The 25,791-nt window shown below is 39.6% G+C and overlaps 2 protein-coding genes across 2 annotated transcripts in view; one reads left to right on the top strand and one right to left on the bottom strand.

Moving 5' to 3' along the window:
* The window catches only part of ckap5 (cytoskeleton associated protein 5), a 41,055-nt gene extending 34,204 nt beyond the window's left edge, over positions 1-6,851 (bottom strand). Inside the window, exons 1-4 of the mRNA XM_070830806.1 lie at positions 6,783-6,851; positions 4,849-4,945; positions 4,115-4,308; positions 208-414 (exon numbers count right to left, since the gene is read on the bottom strand). Coding sequence (XP_070686907.1) covers positions 208-414; positions 4,115-4,308; positions 4,849-4,905 — 458 coding nt within the window. The 5' untranslated portion in view covers positions 4,906-4,945; positions 6,783-6,851. The remainder of the gene's footprint in view (positions 1-207; positions 415-4,114; positions 4,309-4,848; positions 4,946-6,782) is intronic.
* Positions 6,852-10,171: 3,320 nt separating this feature from the next.
* cstpp1 (centriolar satellite-associated tubulin polyglutamylase complex regulator 1) lies at positions 10,172-22,354 on the top strand. Its single transcript, XM_070830823.1, has 9 exons — positions 10,172-10,374; positions 10,558-10,660; positions 11,352-11,482; positions 13,072-13,156; positions 15,860-15,945; positions 17,427-17,622; positions 19,196-19,305; positions 20,937-21,000; positions 21,563-22,354. Exons 1-9 carry the CDS (start codon positions 10,293-10,295, stop codon positions 21,729-21,731), a joined length of 1,026 nt encoding a protein of 341 aa, XP_070686924.1. The 5' UTR covers positions 10,172-10,292; the 3' UTR covers positions 21,732-22,354.
* Positions 22,355-25,791: the final 3,437 nt, after the last annotated feature.

Genomic DNA, 25,791 nt, shown 5'->3' with positions numbered 1-25,791 from the left:
ATACATGACTCTCAGAGGTTCTGTCAAAATAAAATGCAGAATGTGCAAAACAATGGTGAATTCATAAATAATGACGAAATCTCACAGCACTGGAAATGATATGCTCCATTACCTACAAAGCATGTAACTTATTTTCGGAGTACCCAATGCGTTTACATTAAGGGTTTAAGGAGTGTGGATATTCTAACCCGGGACAGCAGCACTGACCTGAGAGCCTTCCTGAGCGTCTCGATGCACGCCACCACTATCTTGGGGTTCTTGTTGTCCAGTCCTTTGAGGAGCTCATCTTGAACCACCTCAGCTTTCTCTATTTCAAAGTACATCAGACAGATGTCTGTGCCCAGTTCCTTAGCCCTGGCCTTTGGCTGGTTGAACACTTTGGTCACCACACCCGCCACTACCTCACCTGTGGCCCTGTAGCAGAAAGATTCAAAACACATCTTGTCAGAACACACTGGTCATGAAGAATATATAAACTATGTTTACAGGTTTTAATCTGATGAAAGTTAGTTTTTACTTTATTAGTAATGATACATGATACAATGTACATTTATTTACACAGTGAAAATCAACTTGAACAAAGTTACTTCAGATAGATATGATCAACTACTGTGAAAAGCTAGAGTTTTAGGTCGTTACAAAATAATGTGGGTCAGACTTTCAAATTAATCAACACATGAAAATATGGCTGTAACCAACAATTATTTTCATTGTCTATTAATTGATTAGCTGTTTAGTCCAAAAAGTGTTAAACAGTGAAAAAACGCCCAAAGTGATGTTCTCAAATGTCTTGTTTTGTCCACAGCCTAAAAAATATTCAGTTCTCCATCACAGGGGAATAAAGAAACCAAACATTATTAACATTTGACAACCTGAAAACAGAGCACTTGGATTTTTGTTTCCTATAAGATGACTCAAAAGATATCAAAATAATTAGAAATTAACTGGTGGACAATTTATCGATTAGTTGACTGGTCTTTATAGCTTTACACAAAATTGCACCAAACATTGACGGCCCAAAAGCAGACAATGTTGAATGTGGTGGATCGTCTGAAATTACAAATGTTTTCAGTCTTGGGATGGGGCAGTGATTGTTTGAGTTTCTTAATAAGAAATCAGGAATAAATGTGAATCTTGAAATAAACAATTATCCCGAGATACGTCAGTGAAAAATTGATGTCTTTACTCAAACAAAATAAAAACACACACACAAAAAAGCAGATCAGATCAGTTTGCAGGAAAACGTGTCATTACATTTTTCAAATGCTACACTGAGATTTGATTAATTGATATTTCACAACTGTGGCTCAGTAACATGGCTGAAGTCCATTACTGAACAAATTTAGCCTGACAAGGTAATGCAGCTGTCGCAGACAGACACAGGGTGAAATGCCTTAAGTCGTGAACAAATTAATACTTTCTCTATGGCAGTAAAGCCAACACATGGTCACACTCAGCTTCACCAGGGATTCAGATCTATGAACAGAAACATTAACCACTACTATAGTACTCCAAACAGCAGGGCTAGGACTATGCACTGGCACTCCACACTTGAGTATCACAGTATATACCCAGGTTAGAAATCCCAACACCCCACTCATGTTTCAGTATTTGCCACAGCAACAAGTGCCAGCACACCAGGAAAGCCCCTCATAGGAGAGACACTGCAATTATTTAATAGTGTTTAACTGGACTGAAGTCTTTCAAGGCTGGATGAGGATTAGTACTGTGCATCTCTGACATTGCAGGGACAGCTATAGCTGAGGGTTACTCAGACCTTTTGCCTTGACAAACAGTAGCTAACCAATATAAGGCTCCCACACATTTTCATGGACAAAGTTTTATAATCGCCTTGTATATCGATACAGCTTCCACCTAATGTAAAGCAGTGACTCAGAATCAATATCTGAAATGTATACGCTGGACAAAACATGAATTTCCATAATTATATAAATATGAAATACGAGTATAAAATACAAGAATCAATCAAATCTAAAATAAGAGCATGGAAGTCATTGGGGGAAAATTAATTTTACAAAACATTTAGGGAAAATAAATTACACATTAGCAGTGAAAGCCTGCTACATCAAAGATTTCAGTATACATTTTTCACACCGTGCTGTGGTAGTGCAAACATGAGTGAGGAAACACGTGATAGAAAACAACCTTTTCACGTGTCCACGCATATTAGAGCTGTTACCTCATCTAAAGAAAATAAGTTCTGAGATTGTTACTTTACGTAAAGTTATTCAAACGATTACTGTAACTATTAATGTCATTACACACAATATACTTTTCTAAGATTACATGAATTTAAGGCATGGAAAATTAGATTGAGATTTTCCAGGTTCTCCATAATCATGGGAATGCTACTAATATAATTACAGCTGCATTTGATTTAGGTTTATCAGTTTCAGTGCCCTTGTATCATTAATGTTGTTTGCCATGAAAAGGACCCATTGTCTTTCAGTTAACATGCTGGCTGGGGTCATGGGGTTGTGCAGATAGGAGCAGGTGCCCAGTTATCCAAGTCCTCTCGCTTCTCTTCCCTCAGAAATATTGTCCATGCTCCACGCTTACATTTCTTCGTCCTACTCTCTGCATTGTCACACCACATTCCTGTCACATGCACTCACCTACACCACTGAGTACAATGATCATCACATTCCATTTCTTCTTAGGAGCTACATTTTGTGAATAAAACAGCAATTTAAACACAACCTCTGTGTGTGTGGTCTACAACATGGTCACCCCATCATCACTTGCATGGTCAGACATTGGCAGTTCCTCCACACTGTAAGAAAGCGTCCTGTCTCCGGGCTTACCTTTTTTTTTTGCCAATTTATTCAGTGAACAGAGAACATGTCTGGGGTCGTGCTCTGACAGCCTGCGTTGCAGACCGAGGCAGAGCTCCAGAACAACTTTTTAGGAGCCAAATAATAGCCACCGAATGATACATTTCTAAAAAAGGTAGTAGAATATTTACCTTTATAAAAAAGGCCTCTGTGGTCACTACAGCAGTGTCATTACAGCACAACAACCACAGCAAAGCAAGTAAACAAAGAACTATATGAGCACTGGATACATTTCACACAGCAACATCAAAACAGGCCTGTTATTTCCAGACCTTGACGCTGAAACAGGAACCCGTTCCTCCTGCATACACATGTATATCATTTTTTCCCCTTATTTTCATATTCGTTAGATCCCTCGTTTTTGCACTACTTCTGTTGCTGACACTTTCAGTAACAAACACCTTTTCTGTCTCCTCTGTTGCTGTAACAAGTGAATTTCCCAAGTGTGGGGTAAATAAAGTTTCTCTTATCTTAAAGATTTTAATGCTAAGCTTCCAGTTACATTTGAAAGAGACTGAGCAAAAAATAAATGTTACATGTGTTTAGCTCTACATGTGCAAAACATTAGTTTTTTTTTTTTTTTTTTAAGTCGAGTCCATCTCCAAACGCACGTTTGTGAAACACACTAGTCTGCTCCTTTATGCAGAATCCCATGATCATGAAGATTTAAAGTTGTATTACTCCACTGTAAGTGTACAGTGATTGTGGCACACCCTGGTGTTCACAAGAGATGCAAAGACCTGATCATTACCTGCAGCTACAGGAGTACATGAACTAGAGATGACACATACAGTATTATCCAGGTCGACAGTCAGGCTTCTCACAATATACATAATACTGTGGTGTTATAAAAGTCCTTCTGGCAGGTTAACATCTGGCCTGATGCCACCACTATGGGTGGGATTTAAAGAATTAACTTTAATGGGCGTGATCAACTCCGGCAGCCACATCACAGCCGTAACATGGATTTGAGTCATAAGAGCTTGAATGCAAACAATCCAGTGGTGCAAGCAGGGTGCAAAACAACACAGGGTCATGTGGAGAAAGAGTTGAATCTGGCACAACGTTTGACATAACGGAACATTTTCTTACATGGATTTGTGTTGGCCACTCATATACATACCAGCACATATTCCTGGTGGACTACTTTGTAGCATGAACATGCATTTCAACTGTTTGCCTTGCAACCATCACAACAAAAGTTTAAATAGTTACTGCATCAGCTTGCAAATGAAATTCTTGTTGAAACTAATACTTACTTGCCAGCTACATGAGCATTCTCAATGAAGGCCAGGGCAGCCTCCAGCCCTTTAAGCTGAGCCACAGCATTAGAGTCAGTGACAAACTTCCTGATCTGTCCCAGGTACTTCCCCCACTCTGGACTCTTCTCATCTTCTATCCTCTGGAACAACTTCAGAGCTTCTTCATAACCATTCAGACGGGCTTTCCACACCTAAGGAAGAGCAAGAGTCACAGAGAAAAGAGTCAAGGCAAAAAGAAAGAAGGGTATATGCAACTTTAACTAAACATCACCTGAGGTTTGTCAGACCCATTCAGCCATGCTTCTTTTTCCCCCATTGGAAAAAAATAAAAAAAGCAAAACCAGGTGCACTTTGACGAAAACTCAAATGTCTGTCTAGTCCCAAATAGGAACTGGAGGTCTGTATAACTGACTGGGATGTGACCTACATTCATAACAGCAACATCTCCATTGTATGCGCTCTCCTTCATTTGCATTGCAAGTGATTTTAAGTTGTGGTTTGATATACAGACCAAAAATACCTTTCATTGAAATACAAAAACACACAAAAGGCCGCAGTGGGAAAGTCTATGTATCATCACTGTGTCATGAAGGGTACTCAAGTTTCTTCTTTGGTGGAAAAAGTAGACTGGGTGGGTGATATGACAACAATTTCCATCATTACTTGACTTAAAATCTTTTTAAACTCTGTTAACCTGAAGGAAATCAGAGGGCACCATGTCAGTGACTCACCTTGTGTTCACATTTCTGGTCGGTGGGAAGCTTCATCCACTCGCTATCATCCCCCATGGTGGCCACTTGGGGGGCAGGCTTCTCAAAAAGTACTCAACTAGAAAAACAACAATAACAGTATCATCAATACAAAATTACATTTGGTGCATTTCACATGTGGTTTATGAATGGAGGAATTAATGATTGCTAAAAACTCTGTTGTAGAGCACTACTTTAAAACAAACATCCAAATTTCATTTTTTTAAACTGATTTTTCAGCTGCAGAAAAGAAAAGGGCTGGTTGCCTAGTTAATCTAACAGACCGTTTCATCTCAAGTCCTATAAGAGTGCTTCAAAAAAGGTACTGTATTGTCAGGTTGTCAATAAAAAGACTGTGGTAAATGGTGTAAAGCCACTTCTTCAGTAATGCAACTCATGCAAGTGCACTGGCTTCTGCCTGAAAGCCAGAGCATGTGATTGTCTAATGACTTTCAGGGTGGGGTTAAGGATTCATATTCCATATTGATCCAGCACAGTCTAGTAAACAGACAGGCTGTCATCCACCTCTCTGTCAAGTTGGAGCCAGAAACTACCACGCAAACCTAGCAAATTTAGCTTTTCAAATATTTCATGGGCATGTTCAGCCACAATAGTATACTTGAAAACGTCACAATTGCAACAAATGTGTCACATAGAGAATGCAGCACAACCCTGGATGGAGAGAGCACCAAACAAACAACAAGAAATGCTTATTTAATATGACCTTGGTTATTCATACAGACAGGGCAACCGCACACATAGAACATGACCTAATACCCTGTCAAGTCATGTTGTCAACTTCAGGAATGTTGTTATTGTCATCCTCACTGACTTACTAGGACTCACTAGGACTCTCCAAAATTAAATAATTCAGTATTTCTGACACAATCCCTTGTTATCAACAGTGTGATGCTACTTTGATCAAGATCTAAAACTATGGTTGGATGGCACACTAAGGAAATTCAGTCAGTGTGATAGCCAAGCAGGAGGAAGCAGTCAGTGGCCATTCTACTCCAACACAAGTTCGTAGATGATTATTGTGAACTGTAGCAAATGCTTTAAGACCAATCAGATCACATTTACGTAAGATTACAACGTTATAACCAGAACCACAGCCGATAACTTGCCACATTTCACACAAGATTGCTATACTAATAAATCACCCGGCTGATACATCCGTTTCGCGAGTAGAAACCCGTCTGATCAAATACCGGAGGAGTCAGCAGTGAACCGCCAATAATCTGGCTGAAATTTTGAATTGCATACAACAATGAGCAAGTATCACTGGATTTAGACCACTTCAAATGTCGAGTCCACATACTTAGACAGCTGTACACGCTCTATGCAAAGCTACCTTACATGCACTCACATATAGTCCGTCATTATCAATTAGATTAGCAGCGGTTGGAGGCTGTGCTGCCATCTAACCATTTCACTAGTTGTCACAAATACTGTTTCAAGTTGGCTCAGCCTGGGAGTGGTCAGCATGTTTACTAGCTGTGGTTAACGTTAGTTAACAGTCAGATGAGCGCCATTAACTAGCTGACTTAGCAACGACAGTGACAGTTGCTACATTAGCACGTTAACCCGCTCATTCTGCTTCAAGCCGCTTCAGCAGAAACACAAAAGCAGCTCACGTTGACGACCAACACGTAGCTTGTTAGCATATGAGGCATAAACGTTTAAGGTCCAGCAAATTCTCATAGCGAGACGTTATCGTTTACTAGCAGTCGATTAGCCACCGTTAGCTGCTTAGAAACAACGCTGAGCTAACCATCCATCCGCGCCAACACAGCCAGGCCTAACAACGCAATTCACAATAACATCTGCTGAATCACAACAGCCCAGCACGCGAGCTCAGAATCAAACACGAGTTTTAGCCTAAATAAGAGAAATATTTTATATCGCTGGCATACCTGTTTGCGTTTATATGAGACAATACGATGCAGACTATCCAGTGAGATGGAGGTGATAGTAGGATCACTATGGAGAAGCCCAGCCGATTTTTATACGATGCGTTACACGAAGACAAAGCACAACTTCCGGTTCGAAATAAAACTGACAGGCACAACAACGTTTCTTGGTTCACAAAGTGACGAATTACTTCATTTATATTGTGTATTTGTACATGTTTGAAAATAAATCAACACTGAAGAATACGGCTTCATTTATTAAAGCATTTTCCGCGCAACTAAGGCGTCCGCGCTCTTATTTTAGAGGTAAATGGACACAGCTTTCCGGTCGTATCGCTGCTGCCTGTATCCGACTTGTTGCAGCTTCTTGAAATGCATTCAAGGGCGGAGAGCCAGGGGAGGGGCGGAGACAGGGGCACCACCCTGACTACATCATTCTTGTGTTGAATGAAAGTCTTTATATAACGCTACAGTCTCACTGTATTAAAAATCCAGATTAGGGAACACCTGCATACGCCACATAACACTGGATTATATTTTGCCTCCCAAAACAACGGCTGTCCACTGTTACATTTGAACAAATAACGGTAGTGTACTGTACTTCCTTATTCTTCCCTACGATAAAGGGTAGGGATAGGTTACATTTGAATTATTGCCAGCCTTCACAGTATGACACCCCTTTGCTGATTGGACGATCGTACCCTTGGACGATTGTGATTGATTCAAAGAATATCTCTTATTTGCTGCTCTGAGATTAAGCACCGCCTCCACTTCACTGTGAAAACCTTTCAATCAAGGGTCCATTTCAAGTTTGGTTGCGTGGTTTGAAAGATACTATAGATACTGCTGGTCCCGTTGGTCAGGCATGATGTCTGAACATGTCACCAGCAATAATTCCATCCCTTTAACCTGCCCTGTGAAGGAAACTAAGACAAGATAAAGTATGTCTGGTCACAAATGAATTCGGTATAACAGTTCAAACCACAGTGAATCTGTGACATGACTTGTACAGACAGTAGACTTAAACCAGGGGGGCCACACTTTTTCAGCTTGCGAGCTACTTTTAAAATGACCAGGTCAAAATGATCTACCTACATTAAAAATGCTAAACATAAATATACATACATATATATAGTATACTTTATATCAGAGGTGTTCATATCATGGGCGCAAAAATGGAAAAACAACAGGTGCTAAGAAAGGAAGGCAAAAAGTGACACAAAATGTATCAAATGCAAAGTAACAGTAGAATTAAAGTCAAATATACTGTCAAATTAACAGTTGTCATGCAAGTAAAAGCTACATAGAGCTTTGAGGTAAGGAGGTGGCTTTTTCCTAAATTAATCTTGGTTGCTCTCTCAGGTTTCCCCATTCCTGGGGCACCATCTGACCCTCTGAAAGAGTTGGGTCATCATGGGTGTAACCCTTCGGAAACACCTCCAGAAATGTTGGACAAAGCCTTTTGCTAAATCTGTTCATATTTAGCTGTTAAGTGTACAGATCTAATGGGATTACAAGACTGCCTCCCTCAAACCAGCCCACTCTGGTGGGAACATTCAACACCCTGGCCAAAGCCATAACATCATTGGTGAGGGACTGTGAGAACACCCTAAAAACTTGCCCTGTGTTCCAAACTGAATACATTTCTTTTTACTTTAGTACATACTGCAGCTGCCCTCACAGAGTACATTCTCTCTATACACTCTGCAGACAATTGGGACATACATCTTCGTCATGACCCTTGAACTTTGACTCTCTTGCTCATATAATTGTTGCAGTCCGTAGTGCAAAATTTCAATATTGTCGAAATAATTTTGCCTTGCAGATACAAAACGCCATTCGCCACTTTTTCATTTTTTGCACTATTGGCTGCAGTGCAGCTCTCCTGGTGGTTTCTTTATTCTTTGTTGTATTGATGCGTGATTTGTTTTCTGTAATGGTTTAAAGAATAGACAGGCTAATTTCAGTCATTGTAGTTTCCATGCATGCATGTAATGTCAACATAGTAAATATCATGGGACATATAAGCAGCAAAATTAAAACCTGTAGTTACAAACTTGACAGGACAGAGAAGTTGACAGGAAATAGATTTAAATGATAGACTACTGAAATAAAATGTTTTAGACAGTTGCTATCGAGCGTAGGATTTCAGCAACTTAACTCCAAACTATGTCACGTTATAAACCTGGACTGTGTGTGTGTGACCTTTTGGATGTACAGAAGAACACAGAATATTAATTAACATTAGATCCTCACTGATGCTGTTGACATGTCTGGAGATTTAAATAATCAATGATATTATGCTGTTGTGGCTCATGTGTAAAAGTGCCCGGCGTCTAAAAGGAGAGTTCTGTCAGCATGTTGTGTGATCAGATTGTTGTGTGCCTGATGCACATTCTCATCAGCTTGCTTTGGCTCATGTTGTCACTTTTTGAATACACTAGCAAAACTGTAATCTAAAATTTTTTAATGTAATAGTTTCCTTCAGCCCAAGATTAAGAGACCTCACCCCTAATTGTAACTTTAAACCGATGTCCAGCTCAGACAGAGTTGCAACTTAAATGGCTTAGTTATGAACATACTCTGATGTCCTTAGAGATCATCTCTTCAAGCTCATCCATGATAGCATGGGGGGCATCTCATGGCTTTGTGCGTAATAGTAATCTGATCCTGTGGTAAAAATGTTGGTAATTTGCGATCACCTGCTGTGTCGATGGAGTGAATAGGTTTACTTTTTCTTTATAATTAGAGGATTTATGTCCTGCATAAATGCTATGCTTGATTTTCATAATTCTTCATAAAATCTATCTATCTATCTATCTATCTATCTATCTATCTATCTATCTATCTATCTATCTATCTATCTATCTATCTATCTATCTATCTATCTATCTATCTATCTATGGTACACTTTTTTAGAATGGCGATTCAATCCTCCAGGCTTTTAATTTGAATTTGTTACACTTCACTTCCGCTTCCGGTCTGCCACCGGCAGCAAAAAAAAAAAAGCATTTTGGAGACTAAACAAAAAACCACTTGACTTCCGTTTTTCGTTTTAGACCTTCTTCAATCAAATACGTATAATGACAAAAGGAATAGGCAATAACAAAAACGGACCGTATTTGGTTGTTTTTTGATTCTGACACCAAGACGGTTTTTCCATTTTGGTTTTGAAACAAAAAAACAGATTTACGGTTTTTTCGTTTTTGAATTACAAATAAAATACGGATTATTCGATGATACCCGGATCATTATTAGTATTATCATTATTTTCTTCTTTTTTTTTCTTTTTACAAAGGTTTAAAGGAACCTTTATGTGGTGTGTTTTTCGGGGGCGCTTAATTAATGTAACTCACAACTTGTCGCTGTTTCCATGGAAGCCCACCATGTCTGGACAGTCAGTGCTATGATAGCTTGCAAAATCCCAAGGCTACAGAAATAAAAGCATGACATTGTGTACATGGCTAGGCAGATAGTTTGCCGACTACAACTACAGACACTGTAAGTTTATGAATGTTAAATTCAACACTATCTACCGAGAGGACGACCAAAATGAACCGTTTTAATTCCACCGTCCCTGTTGACGAATACCTCGGTAGGTAACAGTCAAGCTCCTCAGCTAACGCTAACGCCTTTTATGTGCTTATTTTAATTAGGTTGATACTCAAAAATGAGTTATTGTCAATGAATTTATCTAAACTATCAGCTAACAGTTGAAACAAACCCCTGTCTTTTTTTTTTTTTAATCATCGTGTGCATGTATTTATTTTTCTTCCAGCGGACAGTAATGTTTTATTTTACTTGAGTGACGCAGTGACCCAGCTGCTGGAACATAAGGAGGAATACATCCAGTTCGGAGTGATCCGCTACTTTGCTGAATAGTATGTTTCACTCACACACTTTCAGTCATCCATCTGCATGTGTAGGAAGGGCTCTGTTGTAGGTGTGGGCAGCAGAGCATGGGGCAGTTTAGACTAGTGTAGGGGAAGGGAGGCTAATACAAACATTTTCAAAATGATATAAATCCTCTAAGATTATATTATAAAAGTGCGGAGTATAATGAAACTGGAAATTCAAATAGACATGCATTTTCATATTAAAAATAGTTTGATAGTTTAGGTTTGTAGTGTAAAATCATATTCATTCTATTACCATTTTAGTGGTTGATTTCCACATTAAAAACACATTTTAAACCAGTGCTGGTCATTTGTTTACCAAACAATACAAAGGTGCACATCTGAACCCACTGTGTATGAAAGTCTTGAAATGGATGAATACATATGTAGTAAATGTATATACACTGCCTTTGTACATGTGTTGCAGAAAGCCAGTGATGCACCTGTGTCTTTTCCCCTTTTGTGTAGAATGCACAGTATATTGCTATTATCATTAAGTCTATGAAAATATCAACATATCTGTATGACAAGTAAGACTGTCATGCTAGCTGAGATAGTTGGTGGAAGTAAAAGCCATTTAGTGCATCTTGATTATCATTTTTAGCTAACTGATTACATGACGTTTGAGGTAGGTTGGAATTTTGCTCCTTTTCTTTTAATGTGTTTGTGTTTGTAGTTTCAGCAGCGTGAAGAACAGTAACCACATCCTCTTCAGAGAGTATAACTACATCAGGGCCACTCCTCATAACAGAGCCTCCTTCATCAGAGTCTTCTGGAGGTGCTACAGACAGATCGGCAAGAGTGGGGGTAAGTGAGAGCCTAAAGTGATAAGACGCAAGTTACTATCAAATCATTAAATGTTTCCCGTTTTAATGATAGCTAGATAGGAAAAGTCATTAGAATGCCTTTTCTCTATATAAGACTAGGCTTAGTTTATAAGATTTGCATCAGAAGTCACTATATAGCACAGACTGTTAAAGTGAGTTCGGTAAGAGGAAATCACATCATATATAGGTACAACATGTACAGTACTGTGCAAAAGTTTTAGGCAAGTTTGAAGAAATGCTGTAAAGTAAGAATGCTTTCAAAAATATCAAATGTCATTGTTTTTTTTGTTTTTTTTATCAATTTACAAAATTCAAAGTGAGTGAACAGAAGGAAAATCTAAATCAAATCAATAGTTGGTGTGACCTCCCTTTGCCTTCCAAACAGCTTCAGTTCTTTCAGGTACACTTGCACACAGTTTTTGAAGGAACTCAGCTGGTAGGTTGTTCCAAACATGTTGGAGAACGAACCACAGATCTTCTGTGGATGTAGGCAGCATCAGATCCTTCTGTCTCCTCATGTGATCCCAGACAGACTTGATGCTGAGATCAGGGCTCTGGGGCCACACCATCACTTCCAGAACTCCTTGTTCTTCTTTACGCTGAAAATAGTTCCTAATGACATTTGCTGCATGTTCGGGGTGGTTGACCTGCTGCAGAATACATTTGGGGCCAATTGGATGCCACGTCATAAGTATGGCTTTTTGACTGCAGTTCTTCCTTGAAGACCACTTCTGGCCAGACTTCTCCAGACAGTAGTTGGTTACCTGGTCCCACTGGTTTCTGCTGGCTCTGAGCTGATGACTCTGCTGGACATCTTCTGATTTTAAAGGGAAGTAAACATAATGTGTCTTTCATCTGCTGCACTAAGTTTCCTTGGCCGACCACTGTGTCTACAGCCCTCAACGTTGCCCGTTTCTTTGTACTTTTCCAAAAGAGCTTGAACAGCACCTCTTGAAACCCCAGTGTGCTCTGAAATCTTTGCCTGGCAGAGACCTTGCTGATACCGCCACCTTGTGTCTTGTTGCTGTGCTCAGTCTGAACATGATGACCTGTGCCATCAAACCACAGCCTCACCTTGGTAGCAGAGTTTGGCTGTTCCTCCCCCACTTTAAAGCCTCCTGCAGCTCTTTCTGTTTCAGTTAATGACTGCATTTCAACCTACATGAAATTGTTGATCATTTGGTATAACTGGTTAATCATACACCTGACTATGATCCTACAAAATCCCTGACTTTGTGCAAATGTACCTGGAAGAACTGATGCTGTTCTGAAGGGAGGTCACACCAAATATTGATTTGATTTAGATTTTTCTTTTTTTGCTCACTTTGCATTTTGTAAATTGATAAAAATAAACAATTAAAATTTTATATTTTTGAAAGCATTCTTTACTTTACTTTCTCTGTCCATTTCTCCATAGCTGCCTAAGACTTTTGCACAGTACTGTACATACATATATTTTACTGTCATTAGTAGCCAAGTATGTATTTATTGACATACAAAACACACAGGTTGACCAGTTGGTTCACTGATGTATATTCTGTAACTAAAATGAGTCTTGTTGTATCCCAGACTTACTGTCCATGCTAGAGTACAGGTCTCTGCTGCAGTTATTGTGTCCAGACTTCCCAGCAGAGATGGTGCAGAATGCAGCCAGGTCAGTACACTGACACACCATGGACAAAGCACCACACTCTTTCCCTTTAGTACATTTTTTTTTTAGATTTTATTTAGATTTCTCAATTTACAGTCTACATCATATACACTCCCCTCATCAACAAAAGAAAGACTCACAATCTTAACAACAGAACAAGACACGAAAACAAAATAAAACCTGTTAGTCTATACCTTGGGCCATCACAAAGTACAGACTTGTGAGGGCCCCCAACTCAGGGATGTTTGTTCTAAGAGGACATGTTTGTGGCCAAATAATGTACATACAATTATTAAGGTACTACACTTGCATAGATAATCAAACAAGAATGAAATTTGGCACAGAGTATCCTGAAACAAAGGCGAAAATAGCAAAAGTAACTTGATATAGCTCATCAAGCATGAGAAAAAGGAAACACATTAAGTACTCTATTAGTATAGGTACCACCTTAAAGGTACTGGTAGTATAATTTTTTAACGATATCCAGCACTTCATGTCACATATAACTTCTCTCAGGTAATCATCTTTTATCCTTTACCACCTGAAAGTTCAACAATACAATTAGGGTGTTTATATTTTCTTTATATATATATAATCTTTATTATGTTATTATCAATCATCATTATTCCCCTTTATTACTGTTTATTACCCTTAATATTAATCTTACAGTCAAAAAACATGTTCATCCTCAAGTCCACATTCTTATTAATTATTTGTATGTAATACTTCTCCCAATATGATTTTGAATTGAGTTAATTTGTTTTTTTCAATAGCTGGTGTCGACCCACCAGGTTAACCTGGAAGACAGAATCTGCCTATTGGAGCTGGTAGCAGGTGCAGTGCAGATAGTGCCTCTGCTCTTGTGAACATGCACCCAGTGCAGAACTGCATCCTTGACTTCTGACTATGGCTGATTCTGTGGGTCAGAGTGTTTATTTTATTTTAATTTTATTTTTCATTTAGCAAAGACACACTGCATGTATTGTGTCAGATATAACTAAAAGCTAATTTTCATCTGTAGTCATTGGGCAGAGGCCACTAATGATGCGAAAGTTACAGAGATAAAAGAGCAGTTGTAATAAATCAAAGCCTTACACTTTGTAACACTCAGGATGCATGTGGCAATGTTCTTGGGCCAGTGCATCTCCAGGTGGTGTTATCCAATGCTCTCCCCTCTCGGCTGGGAAACGTGGCATCAGTGGCACACCACTTGCTTGTTCTTGATTTGAAGGCTGATTAACTGGCTTTTCAGGGGAGCTTGAGCCTCCCATGCCTTTGCAAATTAGCTCAAACGGGCACTCTAACCTGCATTCAGCTTCCATTCTCCAGGATGAATGGGGAATAGGATAAGCCTACTGCTGTGCCACAGTGGTATCATTCCCTCATTGCCTACAGGGAAACAGCTCACTGTCCCCCTCTTTTGTCCATATAGAGAGACCATTCTCCCTCTGGCACTGATGCAGTGGCACATGAGAGTCCACAGTATGCCTTCCCTCCCTTCATCTTTCTACACCCACTCCAACAGAGAGTCCAGATAGTAGAGGTGATCCTCGTGGGCCTTACTTGGCCCCAGATGATCTGGCAACAACAATCCTCCTTTACGGACACCCTCCCTACTTGCCAGAACGTGTGGTCCCGGTCCCACATAACTCTTTTCCACTCTTTTTTCTCAGGCTTTGGGCCTCCAGTTGCCAAGTTTCTAGCCACAGCACTGCCCGAGTCTGTGGTTAGCGCTAGAGCAACATATTCATATTATGTGTGGTGGAGTTTGAGATGTGTGGATTGCCTCTCATGAATGGCCTGTGATATCATCCAGCTCATCTAGGAAATGCTGGAGGTGAGATAGTCTCCCATAGCTTTGAGAGGAATGGTGGTAGCCATAAAGGCAGCCCTGTTGGGCTTTGGAAATTGGCAAAGTGTTGTTTCAATCTTATTGCCCAGTTTTTCAAAGCTGCCCCAAGGGCTACCTACTACCACAGAAGGCCAGCTTTCCTTCCATTGAATGTGGAGGTGGTGATGTCAGCCTTGCAGCATGAGCCATTTGTGAAACAGTTCAGCTGAAATGGTTTTGGCATTCTTATTGGCCCTTCTGTCAGCTAAACGGGAGAGCTCCATGCCCTTTCTGTGTATGGGAAATGCTGCCTCTTCCTGCCAGGTGATGCTGGAGTGACATGACTCATACAATCCACCCTACGGTCTTGTCTGAGTCTCACACCAGCCGAGTTGTACCCATTCCACTCTCCTCAAAACAGTGAAGAAAGATTGAGTGGGCAGTCACTGTTATACCCCATCAAGACCCCATCATGCCTGATGAAGGTAGAGCTAACAGTTTCATAACAGCTTCATGCTACGTGTGTCCACAGGACAACAGACCCAGCTTTTTGTCTGTTACAAATATAACTACCTGGGCCAACCACTCACAAACACTATTTGGGTTATAGATGCAATCCAACAGGCGTGTAAGAGGGCAGGTAGGCTGACCCTAGAAGGGGTGTGTGCATATTCCATGCAGGCTAAGCCTTGGTGATGTCTTGCACCTAGCCCATGAGTAGGTAAATGGTTCCATTATCTGAGTACATATGGAATATGTCGGATAGAGAGATAGTGTTTCCACTCAAAGAACCTGGGTTACACATGTTCACCACCTTTCTTAACTGGGATCTGTTGTTAACCATTGATAACGGTTTTTCTTTTTTTGTCTTGTAGAATTATTCTGATGGAGGACGCCATAGATTGTCTGATGTCTTTCTCTGATTTCCTTTATGCCTTCCAGCTGCAATTCTACTATCAAGGTATTTTTATGTCTTCATCACATGTGTTAATATAAATTAAAGATTAGTCAAAAAAGAATGGCCACATTGTTGTGGTGGTGGGGGTTGTGTGCCCCTGTGGACTGGAGGCTGTGTTGTCGGGGCTGTAGCCTCTGGTAGAGTCCAAGGCAAAGTGTTTCCAGGGGAGGGGCCAGACTAAGATCAATTCAGAAACCCCTGTATGAAGCGGAGCCATGAGACCTGTGTTCCCTCCCCTGGGTCAGGGAAACAGGGGGTCCCGTCCTGGAGCCAGACCTGGGAGGGGTCTGGTGGCCAGGCCTGGATCAACGAGGCCCAGCCCTGCCCAACTCGAAGGAATAACATGGAACCGCTGCCCTGTGGGCTTACCATCTGCAGGATTGTTGAGAGGGACCGGTGCAAAGCGAGCTAGGTAACAGGCTAAGGCGGTATTCAGGAAGAGCCTCTGTCTGAGGACTGCATAGTTTTACTAGAGGACTTCAATGCTCACGTGGGTAATGATAAAGAAACATGACGGGGTGATATGGAGGAACTGCTTGCCTACTCTGAACCAGAGTGGTGCTTTCTTATTGGACATCTGTGCTAGCCACGGATTGGTCATAACAAACACAATGTTCGAGCGTACCAGAACATCTTAGGCTAAAGATCCAAAAACGACTTTGTGGTCATGGTGTCATGAGATCTGCAGCTGTATGTCTTGGACTGTTGGGTGAAGAGAGGAGCAGAGCTGTCAACTGATCACCACCTGGTGGTGAGTTGGATCAGATGGCGGGGGAGGCTGCCGGACAGATAGTGAGGGTGTGCTGGGAGCATCTGGTGGACCACCACTGGAAGAATTTCTCCTATATTCTGAGGGAGCTTGGGGACATGGAATCCGAGTGGGCCATGTTCAAAGCCTCTATTGCAGAGGTGGCTGCTGGAAGCTGTGCCCAGAAGGTCATCAGTGCTGGTCGGGGCAGCAACCTAAGAACCCACTGGTGGACACCAGGCCTTGTTGGCTCGGTGTTACCCAGCTAACACGTTCTCTGTAGAGGAGGCAGAGTCGGACCTAAGTAAGTAAGTAAGTAATAACCAAAGTAAGAGCTGTGTTCGCCAGTTGAGCTGAAGAAAATGAATGGATGGATGAATAAATAATAAAGTTATCATAATAAAGTAAGGATTTTTATGCTCTATAGTTGGATTTTTATACTAATGGAGAATGTTAAAAACCGATATGTCATACTAATGTTTATCATGTCTAAATTTGACCATTTGAGATTAGGGTTGATTGTTGTTTAGTGAGTGATGTCCCCCTGATTGTTGATTAAATTAGTTTGAGAATAAGAATAAGATGAGAAGCATATTAGAAATTGACTATATGGAGGTATATCTAATTTTTGATGACATACAATGTTAGCACTTGAATATAATTTCCAACCAAAAGCTGAATAAAACAGAATTTAACTGCCTGACCTCCAACTTCCGATTATCCCCTGTGTCTGTAGAGTTCCTGGACAGTGTGCTGGTGATCTACCAGGATCTGTTATCAGGAAAGAGTCCTAATACTGTCATCGTTCCCACGTCCACCTCCATTGAGCAGCTCCCCTCTGTTGCTGCAGAGGAGGAGCAGCAGCACGATGGGGTGGAGTCGTCCACACTGGCTCACTGTATAGACGCTCTCTGTGACAGGTTCAAACACAGGTAAAACACATTCCAGTCCTCAGAGACCAAACACCCCCTAATCACTCTGAGATATTATGTTATAGTATGAAGTATTTACAAGAAAAGACACTATTATCAGAATATGGAAGGCCACAAAGGCCAAAAACACTTGAAACTGACTGAATCTGAAGCCATGTGTTGTCAGTATGTTTGCAGTTTGACAACACATTATGAGCATTTTGTCAACATGCTTTTAACATAAAAATGTGATTTATTAATGAAAAAATTAAAAACAGTTTGACAAGAAGTTGTTAAAATGTCAACATCTAACTGACAGATATAAGCTCAAATTCACCAACCACTCAATTAGTAAATCATCATTTTCTGTCTAAAATCTACCAGCCACTTTCATATTTTACCAGCATCTAGTTGGTGGGTTATGCTTATTTCCTACCCTGTACACAATGCGTTGACAAATACGTAAGAGAAGAAGTATGCTATAGATTTCTAGGTGTGGCAGCAATCAGTTCAGGATGTGAGGGATAAAGATGAGAGTGTGGGGAAAAGGAGATGTTCAGGTCTAGGGTTTAAGCTGTTCATCTATCTCAAAAGCTGGTACAACACAATAAAGGTGTGTGTGAAGTGGGCCTACTGTGAAATAAATGTGTACATTGGCAAAGGCCCTTCACACTGAGTTGGCACGTGGTTGTTACAATAGAGCACAACAGTACAGATTAGTAATGATGAATCAGACAGCAAAGCCAGTAATGACTGTATACTAAGATAGCAATTATTGATTAGCAAGCACTAAAAAGGCACTCAAACTGCATAACATATGAATGACAGTCCTTGTAACTATCACTAATCAATAAGCACTCAGTGTTCAAGGGTAAAACAACAGTGAAAATAGAAACAGTGGCTATTATAATGCAGTAATATAACTCTCACATATTATCATAAGCTGGCTCCGAGTCATGTCATATAAACAGAAAACAACAACTAACTGCAAAACGCATACATTGATAAATGCAGTGTGGGCACACGCACACAGTGTGATCAGGCAGTCTTTGCCTTGTTTATATGAAAAATATGATAAAATAATACTTCATTTAAAAAAGTTAAAAGTTCAATTATGATAATAGTTAAATAGATGATGATACAGTTAAATAAAAAATAAATAGAATACAACTTAAAACATTTAAAATTTCATAGATATTTAAAGCAAGTATTTTAGAATGAATTCTAATCATTTACCGTTTACTTGATGTAGCATGTAAATGCTGCAGTTGTAAATGCACTCAACGCTGCACTCCCTTGGGAGTTGATCAGGTGAACGGTTGTCAAGAAATTCAAAGGGCAGACATACAGCAAACAGACAGATAGCAAGTTTGATAACATGCTTACAACTAGATGAGACTCTGACATTATGAGAAGTTTAGTGAAATGTAGCAAAATATCATCAAAGTATTTGAATTTGAAAAGATTCATTCCCTCAGATGTGGGGCAGCAAAATATCCAGAGAAGGCCCTGGCCTCACCTATGCAGCAGCTGAACACAAACACTAGATGTAGCACTTATTTGTTGTTGCACTTATGTGTGTGTCTGTGTGTAGTCATCCTCCCAGGTCTTGTATGAGGGAATCACTGGAACAGACTGACAAAATCTCTTACTACAGCTTCCTAATGAGCCTGGCTAAACATGAGACCATCAATCAAACTATTGGTAAGTTAATTGGTAGGTTACACATTACCCTTCTACTACCACTGCTGCTACTATTATCGCATAGAAAAAATTATTATTATTATTATTATTAATTATTATATCCACTTTCATTGTGGCGGCTGTGGCTCAGAGGTAGAGTGGTTGCTGGTCAGCATGTCGAACAAGACACTTGGACAAGACACTGAACCCCAACTTGCTCCTGAAGCAGCTTCAGTGTGTGAAAGAACAGTCTCCTCCAACTTAGATTCCTCCTGTATGAATGATGTGTGAATGGGTGAATGAGGATGTGATGGAAAAGCGCTTTGAGTAGTCGAAATGACCAGAAAGGAGCTGTACAAATACAGAGCATTTACCATTCATTACTTATATACTTTACTACAGTTGCACTCAAAATTATTCAACTTCAACTTCATTTGCCCACTGCAAATGAGGTGTTTTGTTTTGTTTTTAAATAGGTGGTGTTAAATTGTCCTTATCAGGTAGCTTCTCCAAATATAACACAATATGACACTTTTAGTGACTACTACAGTCTCTTTTTTTATTCAACCCCTTCTTGACAAGCATCTTTAGTACTTAGTAGAGCACCCTTTTGCTTTTACGACCTGCTGCAAATGTGATGCACAGCCAGACACCAGGTTCTGACAGCGTTCCTGAGGAATCTGAGCCTATTCCTCATGGACAACAGCCTCCAGCTCTCCAATGTTCTTGGGTTTGTGTGCTGCAACCACCTTCTTCAAATCCCACCAGAGATTTTCTGTGGGATTCAAGTCAGGTGACTGTGACTGCCACTCTAGTATCTTCCAGGACTTTTTTTGAAGCTAAGCCTTGGTGGAGGTATGCTTTGGATCATTATCCTGTAGGAAGGTCCAAGCTTAAGTTAAGAGATGCATTTATTCTGTCAGGATGTTAAAAAAAAAAAAATTACAAGATGATATTTTTTGATTTTTTGATTGTATTTATCGATATGCATACCATTTATACAGAAAACTATAATTATTGCATCCTCCTCTCAGGCAAGCACTACAGATCGCTGCATGCCAAAACAAGCAGACACAAAAACAGCTTCTATCCACAGGCCATCGCACTATTGAACACTTACATTTGTCAGTGTCAAACACAAATCCCAGTTACACTGTACCATCTCTCCCTAAAGTAGATTCTTTACAGTCCAGAAAACAGTTTTGGTTAGCACACCATCACTATACTGTATACAACCATATCCTACCTACCTCATGTATACAATGGAACCTCTACATAGTCATTCAATATTTATTCCAGCATCTTTGCGCTCTGCATCATTGCACTACTGTCTTCTTCACACTCTTTGTCATAGTTTCTTTTACAAGTTAATGCTTTTGCTAAGTTAAATGTGTGTTTACTTTGTTCAGCTGTATTGTTCATGAGAGCAGTGGTAAAACCAAAGGCAAATTCATACTTCATCAGCATCACAGAGAACTTGTCATGGTCATCACATATCTCCACCACGGAAAGCTCAGAAATGGATGTATTTCGTCAGTTTTTACAGTGGAGTGCATCCTGATTGGAAACATCACAAATGAGCAAGAATTCAGCAATGTGTTTTAACACAGCTTTAAAAACTTAAATTTTTTCTTTCTTCCCTCTTTTTGTAGGAGCGTTACCCAGTAAGGCAGAGTTGCTCATTGACCCTGAGATGGACCAGGAACTGGACAAATTGTAAGACCCACACACACACACACACACACACACACACACACACACACACACACACACACACACACACACACACACACACACACACAATTGTATCAACAGGCCCATACAGCAGCCCCCCCCCCCCTCTGAGCCTGGGTCTGTTCCAGGTTTCTTCCTGTTAAAGGGGAGTTCTTCCTCCACTGTTTCCTAATCTAATAACTGATGCTGCTCATGTGGAGATTCTTGAATCCTTAATGTTGAATTCTTGAATCGTTGGGTCTCTCTCTAATTAAAGAGTTTGTTCTAGACCTGCTCTTTATGGAAAGAGTCTTGAGATAACGCTGTTATGAATTGGCGCTATATAAATAAAGATTGTTTGATTGATACAGCACAGTGTGCACTGCACAGAATAACTCGTAACAAGCCAACAGATTTTCCTTTTCTTTCATTTTGCTGTGTTGTTCTCTTTTTGTTGTCATCTCTTACCTATCCTTCTTCCCATCGTGTCTTCTTTGCTTTCTTTTTTCCTCTTTTCTCCTATTGTCTTCTCTCTGCATTGCTTTTCTTGTCCTGAACTGTCCAGAATTGCCCAAATCTCAGTAAGTCCTGGCAGCAACAGCAGTGGCAGTGCTGTGGGGGGGCTGAGGGAGGTGCAGAGGAAGGCGTCCCCCAGGAGGAACATCCATCACAGGAGGAAGATGGAGGTGGAAAGTGATGGCTCCACTGAAGAGACAGACTCCTCTGAAAACTGACCTCTAACCTTCCACCACTCTGTGACACTTCAAGTCCAGAACACACTGTGGCTGTGTGGTCCACATCAAAACACATGTGCTCATAGTGGGTAAGCGCAAATTGTTGCAAGAGAAAACTCTTTGGTAACCATTTTGTCTAGCACTGATGTCCAGAAAAGCAGCAAGGGATTAAGTGAATCAGAATCAGAATATCCCAGAATGCAGGGCATCACTTTAGATAAATCCTGTTAACACCCAAACTCTCCCCTAAAAGTTCAACTAACAGTAATAAACGATACAAATAAACTTCTTATTTGAGGTGGAATGGTTGCTTGAGTTTTCATAAAAAGCTGCACTTGAGGTCAGCACACCTGCTGGATACTCTTCCTACTGGTTTTAAATCTTTCCATTAAAAGGATGGCCACAGTGGACATTAACACTACACAGTCTCTGAAAAAAGTCAAAAGTATTTAGAACCAACATTGTCCAAGATTGATTGCCAAAGGTTAAATTGTTCTGTTATTTGTTGTGCTGTGTATTTGATGTGTTTTCCACTTCGTGTCCATTCATAACCCGGTAAGCAGTAACATTCTGCATTAGTGAAAAGAATGACATTAAGGTTAATATGTGTTTCTGATGAACATCCTTACTCACACTGTGAATAATAAAGATGCAACTGCAATGCCTATTTTTTTGGTCACTTCTTATTGATATTGAAATCAATTAGATATTTTATTTATGTTAAATAGGTGATTTAGTTTTGCACTAATACAATACAAATACAAGTTAAAAAAAGTATGTTCAAAATTGACAGAGCATAGGGTTAAACTCCAAATACAGTGAATCCAAGAACATTTTTAATTCGACCCTCCCTGGTAAAAACATTTTAGGCGTTTTATATGAGGAGCATTTTTCGTCTGTCTTTTCTGGCTATTATTAATTTACAGTAATGCCAACATATAACTGATTTGACTGGTTGGCTGAAGAGCATTTTATGAGGCATAAGCAGAATCATGGTTTCAAGGTGTTTGCACCTGTTTAGCTTTTTATTCTGGCTGATTATACCTCTTATCAAGGAGAAGTGTAACGGTGAATAAGGTGAATATATTTCCAAGTATGAATTGATTTTAAAAGAATAAAACTCAATGTGAATATATCACGTGGAACACTTTAGGAGTTTAATGGAGTTTCTAGCTGAAAGTTTTAATGAGAAGATTTGAAAAAGTGTGAAAATGTCTAAGACCTGCATGTATTTGTTTGTGTGTGTGTTGGTCAAACTGGACTAATTAGCAAAGGACAATCAGTTGTGTTTCCCTGGCAATGAAAGGTAGCTGTGATGGACTGCTCTCTGACTCCTTGCTCACAGTTCATTTTGAGCTTTTCAGATTGAACTGAGGCACATATCTCAGACTCATGCTAATAACTCAAAGACAACAACTCTTATTTCAACCCTTCTGAATACACTTTGTGAAATGTATGTGTGTCTGTATGTGTGGTGTCACAAAATCTAAAAACCAAATTTGTAAGTTTGCTTACATAGACTGTGTGAAAGAGCACACATTTTACTACAATCTGAAGAACTAGTTCTATGTAATCGTGGGAGTAATAAGTTGAGTGATTGATGAAAGAATGATAGATGATAAAATAAAAGAATAAAAACCTGGTTAACACTGATTTATATTTATACAGTATAAAAAGAAGGCAATGTGATTCCTACTTAAGAACACATTCTAAGTGCAGCTGTAAACATGATTTATTGACAAGAATAACCACAGTCATTATCACCAGTCTGTGCATCTTCTGTGCGTCCTCATTTTATAACATTGATATCATGCGGTGTTACACCCAGGTTTTGGTCAAACCAACAGCATACAATAATAACTCATTTACAAACATACATACATATATCAGTATCTATGCAAGATATATCTATATTGATGAGTCATGTACAGTAGATCCCCATGTACAGTAGATCCCCATCACAAAAGTGGAACAAGTTGAAAGGACACTTTCTGGTGGATCAGAACAACTTCCTGTGGTTCACCTTGGATGGCTGGCATGGAACTGAATATGTGGACAGTAACTACATCAGGGTTTTTCACTTTAGTGTACTCCTGTATGAAAAACAAACAATATGTGATGTATCACCTAATGTCTTGTCTACTTATATTTTGACAATGTCAAATTATGTAGCAAGAGTAAATTATTATCACACTGTTCTGAAATGAATGATTAGTGTATTAAATGATTAATGGCATTCTGAGCAACATTTTTATCCCCTTAAAGCAGCAAAGTCATGGGCCAAAAAATCTACTAATATTAGTTCTCCTGATTCCCAGTGACATTTTCTAACATTCCATGGCAGCCACCTGAGGTCATAATCTAAGTCATAGCCAGCCACAAAACCACTCACATGTCAAATGTATTTGGATTCTCTGATTGGAGACATCTGAAGTCAACAGTTACTACATTAAAAAAAAAATAGGCACTGTGTTTTTAACGTTTACAACATTTTTCAACATTTCAGGGCTTATTTCCATTGACTTTACCTGCTCAAATATCATATAGTTCAACTGCTTGTGCAGATGATCTAACAGATCTGATTTGCTGGAATTCAAGGTCCATGAATTCAAAACCTGGATCTTAATGCTGCATCAACATGTTTGACCACTTGGGGTCATATTTGTCTCATTAAGCTGACAGAAGTAACATTAGCATTGTTTTAAGTAATGTTTTAGCGTTACTGCACCTGCTAGTTCCTAATAATATATGTCTATTTGATGGTGAGCCACTGGCAGACAGTGGGTTTAATAGAACATTTGGCTAAATATAGCTACTGGCTGCTACAAACAAGGTTGATGAGAGTGTAGTTCGGGTGCTGAAAAAGTTAACAATCTTTAGTTAAGAACTGAAGATAACTGCATTGTTAAGTAATAAGTCTCTGTGGCCCACCACTATGAGTTACTCCATTTACATGGCACATAATCACTAGGTCCACTGTATAAAAATCAAAAAAATGTTAAATGATGTTTACAGACCAAATTGGTTGTTGCTTTAAGTCTGGAGTAAATCTTCCAATTGCTGCAAAAACAAGGAGGAATTGCGGTAAATGGAATATCCCTTATTTACAAGCAAGTCAGATTGAGTCAGTTTGTGAAGTCTTCAACAGCCAAGCTCAGCGTTTACTTATAAAGATGATCTATATTAAAAAAAAAACTGGAAACAAATGTTTATAAAAGATGAGAAGTACGTATTTTCACATTGAGCAGGCAATGCAAAACAAGTGTGAGCTGTAAGTGATGTGGACATGACTGCACAGTGATCCACCATCCCTCTAGTCTGTTCTGGAACACACATACTAAATTGCACATCGTCATTTGGGCCTTGTACACAGAGTTAAAGGAATTACATCATTGTCCAACCAGTGAAACCTCATAGAAGGGGTTTGTAGTTAGAACCACAATTGGAAGCAAAACATCAAGCAGCAAAAGGAAATTAGAATAGAAATGAGGCACCTTAACTGCAACTCCAAAGGTCTTCAACAGTAGATTGTCAAGTCTGGGGATTAAAAGATACAGAAGTATACTTTTTTTAAACATCCATCTGTCCTAATCCATGCAAAGAAACAACCAGGTCCATTTGTTCACTGTATTCTTCTTCAAAGCACTGCCTTCTGACCTGGAGGGGGGAACTGCTGTTAGTAAGAAGCCCCCCTGTACTGTAACATGAAGGATGGAGCTCATTTAAAGACGGAAGGTTTCTTTTCATATACATGCAGTCTTGCTTTGTTCTTGGATTCTCAGATCTTAAGTGTGTGTTTGTGATCAGCATACGGGTTAGCTCCCAGCCAATGTCTTCATTAACAATTAAAAATGAAATGCTTGTCTTGCCTGAAACTGGTAAGACATATGACACTGAAGTACAAACTGAAACTGCAACATGTCTGTACTTGGACTTCTTGTTGGTTGACTTAAACATCCAGTAGATACTTAGTTACCCAAGTGAACAAAATGCTAATGATTACTGATATGGCTGATCTACTTCATGCATACTCAACATTTGAATTTTATTTTTGGTAAAA

Source organism: Pempheris klunzingeri, chromosome 5, assembly GCF_042242105.1.
Source record: "Pempheris klunzingeri isolate RE-2024b chromosome 5, fPemKlu1.hap1, whole genome shotgun sequence".
NCBI classification, from domain to species: domain Eukaryota; kingdom Metazoa; phylum Chordata; class Actinopteri; order Acropomatiformes; family Pempheridae; genus Pempheris; species Pempheris klunzingeri.
Note: the sequence above shows the minus strand (reverse complement) of the source record. Positions and strands in the feature narration are given on the sequence as shown.